Consider the following 22,096-nt stretch of genomic DNA (forward strand, 5'->3'; position numbering starts at 1 on the left):
GTAGGCATGTGTGTGGCTTTTGCATTCATCAGTAACAGGATTAATATTTATTGAAAACAAACTCACAGGATTATATAGTTCAACATGCTGTGGATGAGTTAATCAGGTATATTATTTGATTATCTCTAGCAATCTTTTTTTCACACCAGCAGGCCTCCTCTGAAATGAACTGTCTCCGTTGATGTTTGTGTCACACAGGTAGAGGTCATAGGCCTGTCACTCAGGTTTTCCTATTATGGTTTCATAGACCTGTTCAGATACATATTGGATAAAGTAACAAAAAGTGAGTGATATAACTCAATCAAGCATATTCTGTTTTGGGGTCTGAAATTATTCTGAAGTTACAAATGAAAACACACTGATTTCAAAAGTGCAAGGCATTTGTGTACTCACTGTAGAATGAAAACAAACTGATTTCAAAAGTGCAAGGCATTTGTGTACTCACAGTAGAAGGAAAACAAACTGATTTCAAAGTGCAAGGCATTTGTGTACTCACTGTAGAATGAAAACAAACTGATTTCAAAAGTGCAAGGCATTTGTGTACTCACTGCAGAAGGAAAACAAACTGATTTCAAAAGTGCAAGGCATTTCTGTACTCACTGCAGAAGGAAAACAAACTGATTTCAAAAGTGCAAGGCATTTGTGTACTCACGGTAGAAGGAAAACAAACTGATTTCAAAAGTGCAAGGCATTTGTGTACTCACTGTAGAAGGAAATGAGTGGGCAGGGAGAGGGGTCTCATACACATGACCATCCAAGCCTGAAACAGACAGGAAGTCATTTGGTTGAGATTTGTGTTCATTATTTCTTTGTTTAAGATTTCCTTTTCAACTGAATGTCCCTACATGATGACCAAACCCTATTTCATGACATTATTGGCATTTATGGTGTCTTTATGTCTATATTTCATTTTCCGCTGAAAGTGTTTACATTATATGTCAAATTCTACTTTCTAGAGAAGAAAGCTTGAAAGCTGGTGACTGTATTGCTTTTCAGTACCATGACAGCTGAAAACATACAATAGTGTAAAATAATGTGACTTGCAGTTTAATTTTCCTCAGTTTTGATTCAGACCTGCTTGATGTTGGTTGATGCTTGATGTTGAGTCACCACCTTTTCTGCTGCATGGTCTGAGTGCCTGCTGAGGATTTCTACCAGCTGAATTGGGTGTCACCTGAGCAGGTCCACCCAGTAGTTCTGGGTTTCTCATAGTATTTGCGTAGGTATGGGTGTCCTTTTGGGTAACATAGCACAACATAGAGCATTTTAAAGCATAAATATTTAATTTATATCTCACTGTAATGATATGAATCAGAAAGGCTGTGTATATAATCAAATCCAAACGAATGTCATTCATGATAATGTTTTCACATATTACGTGAGGCTTAATTTGTTCTTGGTGATAACACAAACGTCATGGGTTCCACATCCAGGAAATCAACCATATTTACCAGGTATACTATTTATACACCAGGTATACTACTTATATAAGCTTAAATGCTTTGATGAAATTGTGGAATTGTTAAATGAATAATAATTGTAATTGATTTTACTCACAGGTATTTCATAGACTGCCTCATCTGAATGAGAGACAAATGAGATGTTTATGCTATAAGATATGTATAACTGCAAACATTACTTTAGAAAAAATAACATTTAGGGAATATGAATGACAAAAAGCTTGTGATTATCTTGCAGGAGACAAAATAAGTAATGTAATACAATCAACTAGAACCTCTTCTTGTAGGATCTCCAGGCAAACTCCTGTTATTGTAGGGTCCAGACAGGACACACACACACACACACACACACACACACACACACACACACACACAAACACAGCATACAGAAGGAAAAAGTAATCACTAAAGGACAGTACATCTCTTTGAGACTAAAATTACTAATTCATTCTACACTCTGAATGTGCATTAAAATCCCACAATATGGACCTAAAGCTTGTTTGAAAGATATTTTGCTTTAATATACAAGGGTGATTACAGAAGCATAATACAAATTGATACTTTTTAAACCTAACAATCCCACAAACTAACTGCAGGAAGTTATTATGTTTGTTTAAATGAAATCAATTGAATTGGGTGCCTTCTCCATCAATAAGAATAGAATTGAATCAATAGAATGAATGAATGAATCAAACGTATAGCTGCAAGCAGCAATGAGGGGCCATGCAGCCTAGCAGGCCAGTGTTGCCATGGGAACCTGATGTCATTGTGTCAAAGGCATGACTGTAAGCACTCACAGCAAGTTTCATGTCAATTCACCAAAGATTACTCGAGATTTGAGCTCACTCCCTGTTTGGCAGGTTGACCGTTGAATTCGATAGGCTGTAAAAAAAATATCTTTTCATGAAGCTCGGTCTAAAGATTATCTGTGCCAAATTTGGAGATTTGACAAGGTTATTGATTAAATCCCATACGGTGGCCATGTAAATTTGGTTGAGTTGATAGGAGGCCATGTCCTGAGATCTCCTTATATATCACCAGACATAACCACTGGTGAAAAACTGGTGAAATGTTTTTTGGACATTCTCAGGAAGGGGAACTGAAAGTTTGACTCGAAATTGACTCAATGTACGAACGTAATTACTCTATACGTTGAACAAATACTGACATTAGAGACGTTACTCTTGTAGTATATTGGGCTGTGTTGTGTTCTGACAGCCAATCACGTTAGACTAGGAAGTTCGGGTCCACTGTTCTAGCTTATATACATGTGGTAATCAGTTGCTACTGTACTCCATTAGTAAAGCTAATGATTTGCCTCTAAGCCATTGCGTATTCATTTCATGCGGCACGGAACATGATATGGTGTCAGAAGTAGCGAACCGCTGAACATTTTCGCCTGGAGTGAAGGTGAATTGCCTGTGGATAGCCTGCGTGGATAGCCTGCTTGGACAGCTAGTCTACAACCATCGTTGCTAGCACGCTCTAACGCTGCAGTGAGTACGAGGGCAGACTGTTTCACTCTGTAACGATGCAATCATTCACTCCGCCGTCACCGTTGTCCCTGACGGGAAACCTTGCAGAAAATTGGCGAAGATGGGAGCAAAGATTGCGCCTCTATCTCTTGGCTAGTGGACTTAATGACAAAGCAGAAGGTCGGAAAATAGCCGTGCTGCTACACTGCATTGGTGAGGATGCGTTGGAGATCAACAACACGCTGGAAATTACCTATGAAGATAACGACAACAAAACAATGGACGAGGTAATACAAGCTTTTGAAAATTACTGTGCACCACGTAGGAACACTGTTTTTGAAAGGCACCAATTCTGGGCACATCAGTTTCATGAACATACTGGCATTGACAAGTTTGTCACGGAATTGAGACAGAGAGCATGCACTTGTGAGTTCAAAGACACTGAGGATTTAATGCTCAGGGACAAAATTGTGTTCAGTGTTTCGGATGCACGTCTCAGGGAGAAACTGTTAATTGTCTCAGACTTATCTCTAACCAAAGCCATCGACATATGCCGCACCAAGGAAGTTACACAGGCTCAGGCCAAAGTCATGGCGGCTAGTGGTAGCACAGAGCAAGAGGTGCTTGCAATAGAGAAACGTGGGTGGCAACGCCAGACATCAAGATCGCGTGCGAGCCCGACCAGTGAACAGCAGGAGAAGACATGCGACAGATGTGGCAGAATGCACAAGCCCAGGAACTGTCCCGCGTTCAATGTGGAATGTAGAAAATGCGGCAAGAGAAACCATTTTGCAGCCGTGTGCCGATCAGCATCTGATGTTGCACCCATTGATACAGAAAGCATGGGTGTGGATGCACTGTTCATTGGTGCTGTCACACGAGCACAGGCTCGCTCTAAAGACACTGGGTGGCGCACATCGCTCCGAGTGGGTGGGCAAACGGTCAACTTCAAGCTTGACATAGGGGCTGAAGCCAACGTGCTGCCACAATCAATAGCAAATATAATGCCCAAGCAACATACACTGAAGAAGACAAACACTGTACTGGTAGCCTATGGCGGCACCCGCATCAAGCCCAAGGGTATACTCACGTTGCATGTGAACTCCCAACACAAGCAGGCCCTCCTACACTTCTATGTGACTGACACATCCGACACGCCACTGCTTGGCAGAGATGCTTGTGTGAGACTTGATCTCGTCAGAAAAGTAGAGACATTAACACGGCAAACTCCACCCCGGACCAAAGAGGAGCTGCTCCAGCGCTATCCCGACGTGTTCCAGGGACTGGGTGAATTTCCAGGCATACACCACATCCATGTTGGTTCAAAGGTGCCCCCTGTTGTCCATGGATGCAGGAAGATCCCATTTGCTGTGCTGGATAGGCTAAAAGACACACTGGCCGTTCAAGAACAGAGAGGTGTGTGTCGCAAGGTAACAAAGCCAACACCATGGGTGAGCAGCCTCGTTATAACTGAAAAGAAAAATGGTACCTTACGGGTGTGTTTGGACCCGAGGGACCTCAACAAAGCAGTGCTTCGCCAACACTACTCCATACCCACACCCGAGGATGTACAATGCCAGTTAGCAGGAAAGACTGTGTTTACAATTCTTGATGAAAAGGATGGGTATTGGCAAATAAAGCTTGATGATGAGTCAGCTGACCTGTGCACGTTCAACACCCCCTGGGGGCGCTACCAGTTTACGCGCCTGCCGTTTGGGATTAAAAGTTCAAGTGAGGTGTTTCAGCAAACGAATACTGAAAGTTTTGTTGACATTGCTGGAGTCCACATTATTGCAGATGACATGATAATTGCAGCAGCCACAAAGGAAGAACATGATAACATCCTACAACAGGTGATGGACAGAGCTGTCAAGCTGAATGTGAAATTCAATGCTGACAAAATCCAGTACATTGTGAGTGAAGTGAAGTACATGGGGCACATCATCAGCGCAGAAGGAGTCAGACCAGATAACGCCAAAGTGGCAGCAATAACAGCAATGCCTCCACCTGGAGACAAAAAGGGTCTACAGAGGTTATTGGGCATGACACGATATCTTGCCCAGTATATCCCGCACGAAGCCACTCTGACTGCTCCGCTCAGAATGCTGCTCAGAAAAGATATGATGTGGCAATGGCACCCAGAGCACCAAGCAGCACTTAACAGCCTGAAAGCAGCCATCTCCAACACATCACTGCTAAAGTTTTTCAACCCACAAGAGGAAGTTGAAATACAAGCCAACTCGTCCAAAGATGGCCTGGGAGCAGTACTAATGCAGGGTAAGCGCCCTGTAGCTTTCGCATCCAGAGCCCTCTCTACAGCTGAGCAGAACTATGCTCAGATTGAGAAAGAACTCCTGGCTATAGTGTTTGCGCTGAAAAAAATTCACCAATATGTCTACGGCGTCACTGTCAAAGTCCAGTCTGATCACAAGCCCTGCAAAGCACCCGCCCGCCTCCAAAGAATGCTACTCCAGATACAGAAGTATGACATTCACATCACCTACACCCCTGGCAAGGACATGGCGGTAGCTGACACGCTCTCCAGAGCTGTCCCACCAATTGCCAGGCAAGAAGAATGTGAGATGGGGGACGAAAGGGTTGTGTATGACATCAGTGCAATGACTCCTCTGGGTGGGTCTGTCATGGAGCAACTGAGAGCAGCAACAGAGACCGACCGCGAGATGCAGACATTGGTGAGTCTTCACAAGCGAGGGTGGCCAGACAGGAAGAAGTGCCTTCCACTAGAAGCACAGCCATATTGGCATGCTAAGAATGACATCTACATTGCAGATGGCTTGCTAATGGTCAACCTCCGCATGATCATCCCCAGAAGCCTCAGAGCTGAGATGCTGAGGCGGCTGTACACTGCACACCAGGGCATCCAGCGCTCCCTGGCGCACACGCCAGAGCTGTGATGTATTGGCCTGGTCTCACAGAGGATGTCAGAATGATGGTTGAATCATGCCCCTCATGCCAAGAGAAGCTGCCTGACAACCAGAAGGAGCCCCTCCTTCCTCACGCAGTGCCTGATACACCATGGGCGAAGGTAGCGGCTGACATTTTTGAATTTCAAGGACGCTCCTTCTTACTAATAGTGGATTACTTTTCCAAGTATCCTGAGGTCCTGAAGTTGTCAGGTACTGTGATAGCCAAGTTCAAGGGTGTTTTTGCTAGGCATGGTATACCCACTGAGCTGATTGCAGATCATGTACCCTTTGCCAGTGCCGAGACGGCCCAGTTCGCAAAGAAATGGGGTTTCAAGATAACGCATTCCAGCCCAGCCTACCCACAGTCAAATGGCTTGGCTGAAAGGACCATTCAGTCAGTGAAGAACATGTTGAAAGCCACGACACAGACGGGTATTGACCCTCACATGGCTCTGCTGCATTTCAGAAACACCCCGATACTCACCGGCTCAACTGCTGATGGGGCGTGTCCTTCGTTCCGATCTCCCTGCCAGCAAGGCAGCCCTGGCACCTGCAATACCAGAGAATGTCCAGCAAAGTCAGACGACAGCAGCTTCGCCAAAAGCACAGCTATGACAAGGCAGCGTCACCGCTTAGTCCCTTTAAGGAGGGTGAGAGAGTGTGCATGCAGACAACAAAAGGATAGCAGCCAGCAACAGTAGAGAGAATCAGGGATGAGCCGAGATCCTATGACATCATCACACCAACAGGAGCACGATACAGGAGAAACCGCAGGCATCTCAGGCCTGACCGAGTTGCTGTGCATGGAGACAATGACGAAACCACAGGCCCACACTCTGAGTGCGACCATGAGAGTGAGCAAGGGCAGAATGGGGACACATGATGAGCCAGGACCAAGGCCTGACACAGAGACCGGCACAGGCCAGCCAACCAGGGCAGGAAGAAACGTGAAACTGCCAACTCGACTGCAGGATTACATACTTTAGTAGCTTGGCTGAGTAATATACAGCGATGTTGTCAGCTGTATGAGTACATGGTTTATTTGCAGTCACTGTGTTAAATAATGTATTCAATGTTTGCTTGGGGATAGGAATACTACATGGAATATGTTTGTGTACTTCTGTTTAGCTAAGAGGGGGGATGTAGTATATTGGGCTGTGTTGTGTTCTGACAGCCAATCACGTTAGACTAGGAAGTTCGGGTCCACTGTTCTAGCTTATATACATGTGGTAATCAGTTGCTACTGTACTCCATTAGTAAAGCTAATGATTTGCCTCTAAGCCATTGCGTATTCAGTTCATGCGGCACGGAACATGATAACTCTTGCCAATCCCTAGGTACTAGTTATTCATCTATCTCACGTTTTAGTCGCGTACCCCTTCAGACATTCAATATCCAGCTAGTTACCCCTCCCCCGCATTAATATTTAGTTTTCATGTTTGTAAGCCCCCCGCCCCAAACACATACACATACACACACACTCACCACAGGTTAATGAGAAGGGGTGTGCTTGAGAGGATGCACATAACTCTGCAATGTCTTGCTGAATTTGAGAAAGTCTTAAATCGTTTTCCACACAGTCTGTGCCTGTATTTTGTTTTCATGCTCATCAGAGCTGGGAACCCACTCTCACAAAAGAACGTTGTGGCAAAGGGCATCAAAGTCTTTTCACTGAGGTGCGTTGTTATGTCGCGTTTGACAATGTCTATCACACCGAGTTGATTTGCACACAATAAAGCTAGTAGCTTGGCTAGCAACAACTGTACTGCTGCAAAAATCCTAATCCGAGGTAGACTTGGAAGAGCAACCTGGGTTGCTGTCGCCGGCAGGTGCATCCTCGATTGTAGGCCTTCTACTAGTAGTAGCGGTTGGGGTCTCTCTGGACCGGGGATTAACTCTGATGAGGGAGCTAACCGTTGTGCCTATGTTTTGACCAACCTACCTGTAGCTATTTTTGGCAGTGTAATTATTTTGCTGAACACTACAATGAATACGTGAGTGTATTTTTGCCAGTGTGACTGGGCTATTCAGACTATTTAAGATGTCATGTCTATTTATAGGTAAGTTTGAAAATGGGCTGTTACACTCTGAAAATGCAAATCACATTTTTTCCCCCTTTGCGTACCCCTGGGGTTACGTGTACCCCAGTTTAGCAAAAGGTGCTTTAGATGCATTACAAAAGAGGGTGATAGAATATGAGGAGGAACTGTAATCATGGACAAGCGATACACTACCATAGTTCAGATACAATTTAACTTTATATACTGTAGGTGGTCAGGCTGTGTAAGTTAATGGAAAAGTGAACTCACCCTTTTTTCTTCCATAGAAAGATGGAAATTCCAATCCCAGCTGCAACCACTAAGATGATCATTATTACTATTCCGGCTATAGCCCCATCTGACAATCCACCTGCTCCACCAAGGGACCCCTGTGCTGAGGAGACAAAAAAAGCATATATCGCTTATTATTAATTATCTTACAAGTTTACAAAAGGAATGAATTTGTGTCAGTGAATGACACTTCATAATACTGATTTCAAATGGATTTCAGAGAATTAGAGTGTGCATCATGAAGGTCTACCTCCACTCACATTCAAAGCTGTAAATGTAAAGAAAATATAGGTTGTATATTATATAAATATGATGTGTTCTCTTCTGAAAAATCTGGAAAGACCTGGTACTGGCTCCTATTTCACTGTACCAGGTACAGAGAGACAGAAATGTAGGGACAGGAAGGAAAAAGTTCTGTAAAAAATGGTTTCAAATTCAATTTCAAAAAGGTTCATCATCCTGTGTCTGGTCTGACCCATTACTTTGCCCATCTGGCTGGCGATGAACTAACCCTCCTAAATATCTCTTCCAGTCTGTGTCACAGAAACCAGTGCTAATTGCATTGTGAGGCACAATTCCACTAGCCAGCTAGCCAGGAAGCCAAAATCGCTTTCTGTAAAACAAGTTACTTGGGGCATTCTGTTACTGGTGTTATTTGTGGATATATTCATGGACAAATATTTATTTGTGCACATAATTATCATGAAGAACTAGTATATCATAGCATTCTGATAAACACCCCAGGTCTCTTCAAAATGTATTACCTTTGACAGACAGTTTAAAAACTGCATTGTCTGTGTGTTTGGTGATGCTGTTCCAAGCAGTGCAGGTGTAGGTTCCACTGTCTTCATATTCACTCGGCTCTTTGCTGTATGAAGCTCCAGTCACACTTGTTTCTGTCCCATTAAATGCCCATGTGTAGGTGCTCTCAGGGACGGACTCAGCAGTACAGGTCAAATGAACTGGACTACCGATCTCTATGGCTCCTTCTCCCATAATGTTTACTTTCTCTGGTCCATCTGTAACCACAGATATAAGCCAGTAACAAAACACATTTCAACCAAGTTTAATACACATGTTATAGCTTAAATTAGTCCAAAACATAGTTGACACTCACAGTTCACAATCAGTCCTTTAGAGACGGTCTCAGAGCTGACAGGGTTGCTGACTTGACATGTGTAGTCTCCTTTGTCTTCTTTCTTTACTGGGCTGATGGAAACTGTTCTGTTGAGCTCATCGATGTTAACTCCATACAGAGGATTGCCATCCTTTCTCCACCCTCTGGTGATGATGGAGCCCTGGGCATCGCAGGTTAAGATGACAGAACTCTCACCTGCTATCAGGATGCCATCAGTGCTTGTAATGGCAGCACCAGAGATTCTCTCTGTGTGAAGTGAAAAAGAAGGGAACAGAAGTAAATGACTATCAGGTTTAAACTGTTTAAGATTTCATTTACATCAAACCACACATGCTGAGACATCTTGCCTTGTGGGCTGTTTGAAATAATGCTTCTAAAAGGATTGCAGTTATGAGAAGACATGCTAGTTCTCCAAGCTAAAACACACTCTAGTAATAAGGAAGAACCATTAGTCATTAATGGAAGGTGTGAAAATAGACAGTAATATCTTGAATGCCATAACATATTGTGAAAGGCATAACAACTGAGTATTCATTCATTATGTTACAGAAATAAAAGAGACCCACATGACTAAAATCAATCTGTTCCTCAATATATAACTTCACAAGACAAACTTTGATATTTTCGTGAGCATTTTAGAGGCCATGTGCAATATCAGTCCAATTTCTAAACTCAGTACGGGTTGTTGCAGCATCAGGTCTGACACAAGGAGATGTACCTGCTGAAACTCTTGATTCATATTCATGGGTATTGCCAGCAATGTAATTGGAATATAGAAGATGGAAACTCAACAGCTAAACCAATACAGCCCATCCCTTCAGTTCTGCCAGTAAAGTCCCTTCATCCAGTGCATGCCTGTGCACTTTATATTAAGAGATGCTAATTGATCATTTAAAAAATCAATAAAGCAATGTCATGTTATTGAAACTCTGATATCTGATAATGAAGCTATTAGTCAACAGCAGAAATGACCTCTGAGCAGGAATGTTGCTTCTTACTGGTATAATATATTGCCATATTGATAAGATACAACAGGATTAATAGTTTACCTATTCAACTTGAACAGCTCTGTGAAACATTTGGTAGGGGCAAAGTAAACAGTGTAAACCCGAGAGAGGTGCAGAGTGAACAGTGTGACAAAAATGGAGAGGAACACACATTTGGCAGAGGCAGACTGAAAGAGGTGCAGAGTGAACAGTGTGACAAAGTAAGACTGAAGCATGAGAAATGGAGAGGAAAGTGGTAAAGACAGATGTGGTGTCTAATGGGAGAGAATGGAGAGATAAAGATAATGAAACACTTTAGAGATGAGAGGGGATTTTCTTAACAGCACCGTACATGAGGAGACAGACAAGGAGATGAGGAAATGGATACACAGACATGTACATGTTAAATACCTGGACTTTCCAGACCAAAAACCTTTTGTTGCCCTACCATAGAAATACACAGGAGACTAAACATCAGGCGTTGGTAGTCTTAACCAGAGAGGGCCGGTGTGAAAGTAAGATTTAATACTCACACTAATCAAGTAAGAACAAACCTCATAACTGACCTCTAAAGGCTCAAGTATAGTGTAGGAAGCAATATGTGACAGATAATTAATAATGTTAAATATTGATCATGATTTCTCTCACACATCTCACATCTCTCTCTGTCTCTTTGTCAGAAGATGTCAGTTGAATTACTCTTCTTTGGGCTTACCAAGCACAATGATTGTTGATAGTGATGATGTTTTAGACCTGTGGGTTTTACTATTATAGGCCCGGCAGCTGTAGGCACCGCTCTAATTGGCCTGAACGTTCTCCAGTCTGAGTTCTGGTCCCTCTCTACCCAGCAGGGTTCCATTCAGAGCCCACTGGAACTGGGCAGCAGGCTTGGACTCAGAAAGAGCAGGACAGGGTGATGTCAGAGCCTGAGCTGTAGAATGAGTCTGGAGGTTTCACTGTGACTACTGCACTATCTGGGCCATCTGTAATTAAATAGTACTAGTAGTATTACTTTTCATTATCATTTTAATATGGTTTATATATTTACAGTTGCCTTCACACTTAGCTCACTGGGAGGGATCTTTGCTCCTATAGAAAAATGTTGATTCCTTGGATGGATATAGGCTGATACGTGTTTTAAATAGCTTGATATAGTATACTATACTCAGGGCCGGCTCTAGCCCTTTGGTTGCCCTAGGCGAGATTGAGTTTTGCGCCCCCCCCCCCCCACACACAATACTTAACATCACTTAACTTTGCATAGCAGTTTTTCACCCACTTATAATTATACTATTCTACATTGCAGTTCAACAATAAATGTTGCATGGACAACAAACACCAGAATAGTTTCAGAACATTTTCTTTTTTATTAGTTTAAATAATTTATTACACACTCAAAGTTAGGATTCAGTTAACTCCATAAACTGTGCAAAACACTCTTAAGCACCTGTAAGGACATTTAAGCAAATTATGACCCTCTATACCCTAACTATACCCTCTACAAACAAAAGTGCTTTTATGGATACGGTACATACCTCTACAAAATATCTCAAATACCTCACTACAATTCTTCCAGTCATTTAGGCCACTCCTAATGAGGTGGTCATTTTTCTGTGAAAAGAGCTTGCAGCAGAAGCAATACAGAGTATTGTTTTTCCTTGAATATACAAGCCAGCTTCTCTTGATTTTCTCCCCATTTACTAATTTCCTGTAGAAGTGGTTGTGGTGGCAGCTTCTCCCATCATCTCTTTTTGGAAATGTAAAGTCTGGACTGGTCTGGTATGGTCCTCTGCAAACTAACTCTGTCCTTACCGGATCACAGCTGGCCAGTCAGCAGGATCTATAGGTTCTCCCTGGATAGCAGGAATTGTGGAGGGTGAGGTGTCTGCAGGCGGCAGTGTAGTTTCACTGGTGCCCAGAGTGCTTGATGTGGTCCTGGATGTCCCTTCACCTTCACCTGTATTCAAGCATATTGTATAGCCAGACAAGCAGTGTTTAATATAATAAGTGAAATGATCATGAATGTGGTTGAACTTCTTTAAGAAAACAAGCTATTGTATTTAATACATGCTAACATGTTTCTATTGTACTTTAAAGTATGGATGTGGCTTGAATAAATACTATTAAATAGACTCACCTGATGCAGGCTGTGTGTTCCTGGCCTGTGTGTTACTGGCCCCTTGAGTACTACTGGATGTCCCTTCTCCTGCAGCTGTATTTAAACACAGAGTTCATCCATGCTGTTCGTTACACAGTTGCATTTGGTCATTTCTATCATCCTACCACATAGTTGCATTGTACAAATACATTTTGACCATGTAACTTGTAGTAGATATATTACAATTACTGCCACAAGGCTAAATAATACTAGGCTACTGATTACAATTAGTAGTATTAATGTGATGTGATTATTAAAGTAATAATTGCTAATAATAATAACAATAACAAAAACAGCAACAGTAGTACTAGTTGTGTGGCTACTTACAAAGTTCAGAGGGAGGCGAATCAGGCGTCCTTTCTACAGCGGCCTCTGCAAAAATTGCCTGAGTGCATCTGGCCAATTTAAAACAAAAATAAACAAAATGTTTAGTATATTCCTGGGGAGGAACTGTACAGAAGGGTGAACACCACCACTATCCCCAAAATGGTTACTGTGTGTGCACCTGCTAGTTGTGAACAGTCACTAAACAGAACTTATGCCATTTATAATTAATGTAGACAGCAACTGTACTTTTCATAACTAGCATACGTTATCCAGATACTGGTCTTTTGACATTTACATCCATGTAGGTTATCAGTGAAGTTACGTTTGCTAGTAATAGCCTACGTAGCAAATTAGCAAAGTAACAGTCGCTAGCTAGCTATAGCTAGCCTAAGTGACAGCAATGAAACGTCCAATATTAGGTGATGCACAATACTACATGTATTTCGTTTGACACCTTAATGGCTGAGATGAGAAGACTTACCTCTATACTTGGCTTTCTTTTCCTCTTCTTCCTTTCTTCGTTTTCGTCCCTGTGCTCCAGATGGTATTGACCGCTTCATTTTTGCGAATGTCACGTAGCTGACACGCTCACGGCTCACCCCACCCTGGCAATGTGCAGGAGCCCTCACATAACTAACGTAACGTAACTTAACGCAACCGCCCCCCCTATCGACAATAACCATCAATTCAATCTAAAAATCAGGTTGAAGTAAACGTAGGGCTGAAGGGGCGCCCTCGGATGATCATGATTAATAAACATGTTTTTATTTGCTTGTTATTCTAACTATGTTTAATGGGAAGTAGGTCCAAGGGCGACGCTAGAGGGCGCCCCCAACCCATTTGTCGCCCTAGGCAGTCGCCTAGTTCGCCTATAGCAATCGCCGGCCCTGACTATACTAGTATATACTATATGTGATATTATACAACTATATATTTGCTTTGTTAGTTGTGCTCTTCTGTTGGACATCCCAAAATTGGCCTCTAGTTCATCACAACAAACTGTCATTCTTTTACCTAAACTAACTCCTTTGCTCACTATGTTATCATGGTCATTCATAAAAATAAGTCTTGGGGTTTATGACACAACCTGTGTTAACTACATGATAACCAAGGTACTACATGCTTGCCATGTCAAAACAGTGTTTCCCCTACCGTTATATTAGGGGGGCCCCGCCCCCCCCCCCCCCCCCCCCCCCCCCCCGCCCCCCCTGGAAGGTCAAGTTAATTTTGTTCAATTTTATTTTCTATAAAGCGCCAGATCACAACGGAAGTAATTTAAGGTTACCTTTCCTATAGACAGTGGCGGTTCTACATGGAATTACGCCCTGGGCGAGACCCCCTCTGAGCGCCCCCCGCCGGAAAAAAAAAAGAATTCTTATTTATTTTTTATTATAACAATATAAGTGAAAGACAAACTTAAATGTATCAATTTTACAAATCCTTCAATAGAACATTTGAATAACAAATTTAAGAGAATCAATCCACACATCATGTACATTAATGTTAGCTAACCAGCTCTCTGCAAGTTAGGTTGTGCAAGCACTCAACATGCATTATGGTTAGTTGAGTTAGCTAATCGTGGCTAACGGGATTTCGCTAACGCTTGCTAGTATAGTTGTGTCAAAAGGAAATCTATGGTCTAACCAGCTAGCTATCGACCTGTTCATTATTAAGATTATACTAGTACTCTGTATGCTGTTATATTCTAGCTATATTCTTTAGTTGTGGCTAGCGGGATTTCGCTAACACTTTAGCCTAGTGTCAGATGAATGAACATGTTCATACCCTATGGTCAAATCAGCTAGCTCACGCTAGCTAGCAAACAATTATGTTGGTGCTCAACATTAGCTGGTTGCCTTAATAGGAATGTAGGTTAAGTTACACGTGACTGAAAACACAATGTAATAGACTTCTCTGTAAAAGATGTATTCAATTTCCCTCGGGATAAATAAAGTATCTATCTATCTATCTATACTCTGCTAACTACTACCTTCACCAGTTGGATAAGTTGAAGCAGTCAGTGGTCTCCTTCCACCAATTCGCCTTGCCCTTGGTGACCACATAATCGTTCTGTATTACCTATTTGTATAAGCCATTTCACACAATTCAGAAAAACGAAAACGTGCAGGAATTATAGGCCTGTAATTATAATGTTATGAATGTGCGTTATTTGGAAGAAAGTCTAGGTGTGACTGCTATACAGTCAGAGGTGTAAAGTAACGAATTACTTTTACTCACGTTACTGTAATTGAGTAGTTTTTTTGTGTACTTTGTAATTTTTAAGTAGTTTTTTAAATCGGTAATTTTACTTTTACTTAAGTAGATTTTGACTGAAGTATTGTACTTCGCTACATTGGAAATGACATCCGTTACTGAGTAAAAAAAAAAACATAGTTCAAGGCAGGAATCGCGCACCACAATGCTCACTGCTCAGTGGTGATGCTGCATTAGAGGTGGATGATGGAGTCGATGCAAGCCCAGTACGGTGGCCGAGTCACGAGAGATAGATATGGAGGAAGATGATAGTGGGACTACCCAACAAGCTGCGGACCACCAACAAGCTGAAGCACCGAACTTTCCGCCAGTTGAAATTAAAGAAGATGAAGAAAACCCGTGGCCACATCTCAGCAAGCAGTTTGCCTTCCAACGTAAAGAGGCAACAGCTATATGCTGTGTAAACTGTGCCTAATCCGTCAGTCAGACACCTCCTTCTCGCTTATACAAATTCATCTTTAATCTGCGCAAGCATGTGTTTGGTAAGTACATTATTTGTCCCTTTCCATTAGTAGTTCAGACAGCGTTTTTGTCAATTTAGTTAGCTTTGCTCCATTAAGCAAAATATGCGTTTCATGGCACTAGTAGGTAGTAGCCTAATTTTGGCTAGCACTTGCAAACCGACCTGAGTATGCTAACGTCGACAGCGGTCATCCAATAGACTAATAATACCATTCCTGTCTTACCATTCGTTTCAGGTCATAGAATTATTATGTTCAGTCTCTCATATTGTGTTAAAAACTGCAGATCAGTCATCAGCAATGAAATACACCACATAAACTGATATTAGGCTAATCATTTGGCTGCCTCCCATGCCTTGAAACAGAACAATGTGAATGCGCAACACCATCGTTTTCAGACAGTTGGACAAGTCAATGTGTATGTCGTTATCTGCAATTTATCACGATGTTTTAGTCAGATATTGATAACGATAAGTGGTGGCTTTGCAACGTGCACGTCTTTCATGTTCATGCTAAGGGGTCCCCGGTTAGCAAGAATTGAGGATTATGAATTGTGATGCATGTAGAAATAGAAAATAATGCTATAATTCTGTATACTGTAGGTCTGTCATCTCAGTAGCTATTTATAGCTATTTCTGTGTTATGATGCACTCTTGAATCTTGATGGCAGCCTCAATACTTAATTGTCAGAAATGTTGTTTGTCATTCTACAGGTCTAGTCTATGTCAGACAACACCTTGACCGGATGTTGGAGGCTGGAGCAAGTTGGACAACATTCATCAGATGAAGATGATTTATTTTCCTCAATGAAGTCCAGAAGGTACAGGGGAGTTAGAAGGGTACCTAGCCTGTGTCTCAGTCAATATGGATCTGCTGAACGCCTTTCAGAATATCAAAAAACTGTCCCTGAAACTCAATACTGGCCTACCTGCCTCGGCCCGCGTGCGAGCGACTCTTCAGCTGTGCTGGATTGCTGTTCATGCAAAGCTAGCCCGGATGAACTCTACTCATCTTGAAAATCAGCTGCTGCTCAAACTCAACAAGAAGTTTGTAGACTAATGCTCTAAAGGTGGACACAAGTAAAGTAACCAAAGTTTAAGTGGGGCAGCGGTATTTTAACTTTTTATTTTAGCTGTCATGTCTTGACATGTCCTCGCCAAAAGTTCTAAATGTTGTGTTGACATGTTTAATGTTTGACATGTTTAATGTCATTGGCACTTATATTTCTAAAGATTCTCCTTTAATAAAAATAACTAGTTTTTGTATTGGATTTATGACCCCTTGTCCTTTTTTGCACTATATAGGAGCGGCCCCCATCAAGTTGTTGAAAGTAACTAAGTAACTTTTTACTTAAAGTACATTTAAATGAACTACTTTTTACTTTTACTTGATAGATTTTAGATGGGTAATTTTACTTGTACTTAAGTAAAATTTCATCAAAGTAATTGTACTTTTACTTGAGTACAACATTTCAGTACTTTTTACACCTCTGTATACAGTGGACCCCCCCTTGTCCGTTCCATTTGGGAGACTCAGAGGTGAACTGTCCCCCGCGCCCCCTCCCCTTCCCCCTTCTCCCTTCTCACTCAGGATCTGTCCACGGCACCTTCTTAGCGAGCAGAGGCGCCTGCAGCTGCAGGGGGCGCCAATTTGCCAATTCCACACACAGTGATATGATAGATAATAGAAAACCGCTTCGCGGCCCAGATGTTTTTTTTTAAGTGCTCGTGCCGCCCCCCACGTCTTATGAAAAAGTGCCGCCCCGGGCGGCTGCCCGGTTCGCCCGTGCCTAAAACCGCCCCTGCCTATAGAACAGGTCTATAGTTTGTTCTTTTATTAAACAAAATAAATAGCCTTATGTTATTTATCTTATTTACACGACGGCATGTAATTTCTGTCTCTACATGGTCGCGCGTTTACAATTCTCTGCTCTCTGTATCGCGCATGGCGGAGTTCCGCTGCGATGCGCACAAACACACACACACAGACACGTGCGCGCACACACAGATGAGCACGCTCCCACCAGCGGACAGAATTGGGCTTAAGAATCAGTGCACAGCCATGGACAATTTTAAGCTTTAAAAAACGAATTTCCAGGCGTTCAAGAATCCGGCAGAGATCTTTTCCTAGGTAGGGTCGACAATGAGGCCCAATGAGAATGGCTACAACAGACGTGGAAACAGAATGTCCGCACCAAAAATTCAGAAATAGATCTGGCTTCCATTTTTTATCATTTTCCGCGAGTTGTGCGTGTCCCTTTTTACATAGAGTCTGGTAATAAATCTATGAAATGTAACGAAAATTATTTATTTTGCTGTGAATAATGAAGGAAGCAATAATCCGATTATTTGCCAAACCCTCAAGAGCTGTTGCCATGGAGATTTAACGTTACTTTCTGTTTGAAGACAAGGTAGCAGCTAGTGTTGAAGAATGGATGACTTGAAATTGGACGACTTTAAATTAATATATGAAATTGAACATCAACACCTATACGGATAAAATAAATAAACAAGGATAGCAAAACAGATTGATAAGCAATGAGAACGACAGAAACACAGGCAGGACGTCAGATGACGAGACAGATCATAGTGACACAGGCTGTTTTTTTCCGTCATATGAAGGCTGAGACATGTATAACATTTTATTCAGTCTTACTGGTCCTTTTGTAATGCCAACATGTGCACTTTGTTGTGGATAAGTAAAGCCTATTTTGCTAAATGTTTGTTTGGCATATTGGTGAGGTTATTAAGAGGACCATTTCTCAATCGTTTTGTTCTTGATGAATTAATGTTTGTTTATTAATCAGTTATTTTTCAACAAATAACTCAATTATGATTACAAAGAGGACAATTCACAACTTTTTATCGCAACTTTCACTTGTTTCGGCAATTTCATTGCAACAAAAACCTAAAAATAAAAACTTTCATCGCAACTTTTTGGAAAAGCTCCTGCGAAATCAGGAATTTTAGGCCGCAAATATCTCAAAAAATGTTCTTCCAGAAGCCCAGAAAGATACACCACTGCAGCGAAAAAAGCTGCACACTTTGTGGATAATTGTCATAAAAAGAAATGTTCCGATGTTTAGTTCAATGTAGTTAAAATAATTGTTCAGTTGTTATATTGACTGCTGTCATTAAAAGAAACACATGAACACCATGATTCCTTTAAGCGTTTGTGTAGTGAAGCCACGCCGCAACGCCCCCCGCCGCGCCCCCCCCCCCCCCCAAAGCTGTAAACCTAGGGGAAACACTGCAAAACATTTGACAATGAACTGCAACTTTACTGGATCAACTTTAGTTCAATTTTAGTGGATTAACTGACAGCTTCTATGCACAAATGAGACCCTGCCCTGCCCCAAAACACTCAACAGCATGGGATGTTTCTGGAAGGTTTTTTTAATTGTGTCTGCATCAAGTTAGCATTAGCCTGAATTAGCATGAATATAATAAAATCTCCCAGTGAAGAGCAAAGTGTGTCAGCAGGCATGCATGCGACAAAAACAATTAATAATATTTAAATATTTATTTTAATGAATCATGCACTTACAAGCAATGGTAAGATTGACCTCGGAGCTCATTTGGGCACTGATAGCATTGGATGCTTCACACTGGAATGGCCCAGTATAATATCTAGTCACATTCAATACAGTGAGGGTTCTGGTGTCACTTCCTGTGACATCATCACTCCTGTTAAACCAACGGAATGAGGGGGAGGAGCCAGAGGCGGAGCATGTGAGGATGACAGAGCTGTTGAACTCCACCAACTCATTCTGATTGGCCTCTGCTTTCACATTGGAGATTTGCTCTGGAGGTTAATTACAGCATTGACAACTCTTAGCATAGCTGGATCAAATCAGGAACAATGGTTTCCTATTAGCACTAACTAAAATAGTTATAGATTCAGGTTTTTGGGAAACACACCCATCACAGTTTAATCCACCTAAAATATATAACTTCCTGTTTTGATTAATTTTATGTCTCAAAGAAATACCAGTTTTGTGCAGAATTGTGCATTTAGTCAGGAACGAAGTCAACATATGGAGACCCCAAGGGGACATGGTCAAAATAATCATTGTGTGTACATGTGATATTTGGTACAGACTAGATACTGTATCTATGGAGTTACAATGTTTTCAAAATTCATTCAAAATTTCATTATGTCAGGCGATTCACAAATGTATTTTGTGATTCACAAACAAATGTCATAATGTCATACCCTCGAATTTACGTTATGTGATTATGAGAATGTCCTTTTGGAAACAAAATTAATTTGTTCATCAAGCCGCGTCGAGAAATTCTCAAAAACTTCCCAAATAAATCCAGGGATGTCCACAAATGGCGAGTGGTTTGTAAATGCACATTAGTTTATCTGTAAATAAATGCAACAGCATTTACATTTGTTAACCTTGTGACATTTATTTTTAAATCACGAATATATTTGTGAATCTCTTGAAATTTATTTGTGAATTTTGGAACTACCGTTAATCCTCAAATAAAGACCGGGATTCAATTAGAGGCCGGGCTTCAGATAGTAGCCGGGAGCGTGGTCGATACGGACAAATAAAGGCCGGCCCCCGAATACAGGCCGGGGGAACTGGAAAATGTCTTTGGCCTCTACACTACAGTAAGGCCTCACAAAGCCAAAACATTCCATCATTCCATCACATGGGAGTATACAGATTCACCACACTATACATTACAAATGATGAACAACAATCTGACCATGCTGGTTCTAAACTCAAGCACTCAAACATTATATAAGGACTGTGGGTATACAAAACATGACAGAAATGCTACAATGAGCCCTGTGTGACCCCTTTCCCAGGTGGCCTCTGCCTAGCATAATAAAGTCAGCATTTAAAAATACTGAGTTCTCCTTTAAAGCTAGAGGGTAGTACACTAAAATATAAGGCAACATGATCCTTAATTCTCAGCAGCTTAAGTGTAACATAGCAGTATTAGTGTATTAATTGTAACATTATAGTATTAGTGTTAGTGAAGGTAGAAAGTATTCAATAAAAGTAAATTAATTGAGAAAATATCATGATGCTGTCCCTGTGGAAATACAACACTTATAATCTTTATAAAATCAGAATATAATACAGTATGTTCTGTATTTTCCCCAGAGTAATTATTCTTCTTATGAACTAGAATGAAATACTCTGCAACAATACATGGAGACTAACAAAAGCACAAAAGATATTAAGATTACAAAAGATATTAATTTAGGTAGTAAAGTTGAGAGTTGAGAATGTAGAAGAACTACATGTAAACAATAAATCCAGAAAAAAAGTATCCTGGCTATATAAATGAAACAGGGTTCTGGGTTCTGGAGTCTTAATACTACTAGTCTATAGTGGCTATATGTAATGGTATAATGAGGGTAGTGAAGTAAAGATGATAAAGCACATTTTAGCACTACACATATACGTGTTTTTTTTTAACTCAAGGGGTGCTTACTGTGGCAGTGACAAGTTTCCTGGCCCATTTTAGCATCATAGCATCTCTGTGTCCCATTGACAAATAACACAATACTACATGTAACTTATGTAACATGATTCTTATACTATTTATTCAGCAGATGTATAAGAAGTACGTACCAAACACCGTCAGTGATGTTTCTCCCTGGCTTTCTACACCACCACTGATGAAGGAGATTCTCACAGTATACAGCCCAGTGTCATTCAGAGTCAGGCCCCTGAGCTCCAGTGAAGCGGTGGTTTTGTCCACAGAGATTCTGTCAACATAATCAGCATGTATATCCTCTACACCACCGATGGAAGTGAAGATTATATCCTCTCTATTTCCACTAAAACTCAAGATGATTCTAAAAGGTGGTGCAGATGGTGGGTTAATGAGGGTGAACTCCACACTCCCTCCTACTGTTCCATTCAGAGGTCCATTCAGTAGTAACTCATTTTGGCACGAGCAAAATCCTGAGGGACATGAATATGAACATGTCACATGAATATCTCACCATGGCTGTAGAGAACGTGTCATAAACTGCCAATAGGATATGACCTTTGCTTAACAATGTGTTTCAATACATAAGTAAACTATTCAGTGAGTACTCTACTATTAAAATGTGCTTATTCTCACTAGCCAATCAGAAAATTATTGGGAGTCCTTTAATAGTCTATAAAAAAAGCATAAAACCCTATTTAAAAAAGCATAAAAATGGTATAGACTATGAGTCTATGAGGCATGAGTGAGTTCACACAAAGTCCTTATTTCTGCACGGTCACACCATGAAATGAATGTCTCTTACCAAGTGCTGAGAGTAAACACAGGATAAGTGAGATGTGCGGATCCATTCAGCTGGTTTGGCTCAAACCGACTGAGCCAGGTTCTCTGATCCTGTTCTAACTCAGGGACAGTCCGTAATTTAACCTAAAACAGCCTGACTATTAAAGATGTAAAGCTGATCAGAGGCACTAGAACACCTGCCTGATGTTTCCTGACAGGAAAATGGAAATTTGTGGCAGAGTGTCACAGAGAACTCACTGTTATACTTTGACTTCCTGTATTGAGGGCTTGTTTCCTCAAGGTTTAATTTAGTAA

At 41.4% G+C, this 22,096-nt stretch overlaps 1 protein-coding gene across 3 annotated transcripts; it reads right to left on the minus strand.

Moving 5' to 3' along the window:
• Positions 1-133: 133 nt before the first annotated feature.
• LOC105899080 (carcinoembryonic antigen-related cell adhesion molecule 20-like) lies at positions 134-21,911 on the minus strand. 3 transcript variants are annotated; one of them, XM_031576885.2, is made up of 10 exons: positions 21,804-21,911; positions 21,136-21,471; positions 9,310-9,576; positions 8,957-9,211; positions 8,172-8,295; positions 1,736-1,764; positions 1,558-1,580; positions 1,075-1,234; positions 705-760; positions 134-249 (listed from the first exon to the last, which is right to left on the minus strand). In XM_031576885.2, the coding sequence occupies exons 1-10, from the start codon at positions 21,847-21,849 to the stop codon at positions 217-219; spliced, it is 1,329 nt and encodes a 442-aa protein (XP_031432745.1). In that variant the 5' UTR covers positions 21,850-21,911; the 3' UTR covers positions 134-216. The 3 variants fall into 3 exon arrangements, with proteins under 3 accessions (XP_031432745.1, XP_031432744.1, XP_042564950.1); XM_031576884.2 differs by lacking the exon at positions 134-249 and having other exon boundaries at positions 446-760; XM_042709016.1 differs by lacking the exons at positions 134-249; positions 705-760; positions 1,075-1,234; positions 1,558-1,580; positions 1,736-1,764 and adding an exon at positions 6,328-6,412.
• Positions 21,912-22,096: the final 185 nt, after the last annotated feature.

Source organism: Clupea harengus, chromosome 11 (genome assembly GCF_900700415.2).
Source record: "Clupea harengus chromosome 11, Ch_v2.0.2, whole genome shotgun sequence".
Classification (NCBI taxonomy): Eukaryota; Metazoa; Chordata; class Actinopteri; order Clupeiformes; family Clupeidae; genus Clupea; species Clupea harengus.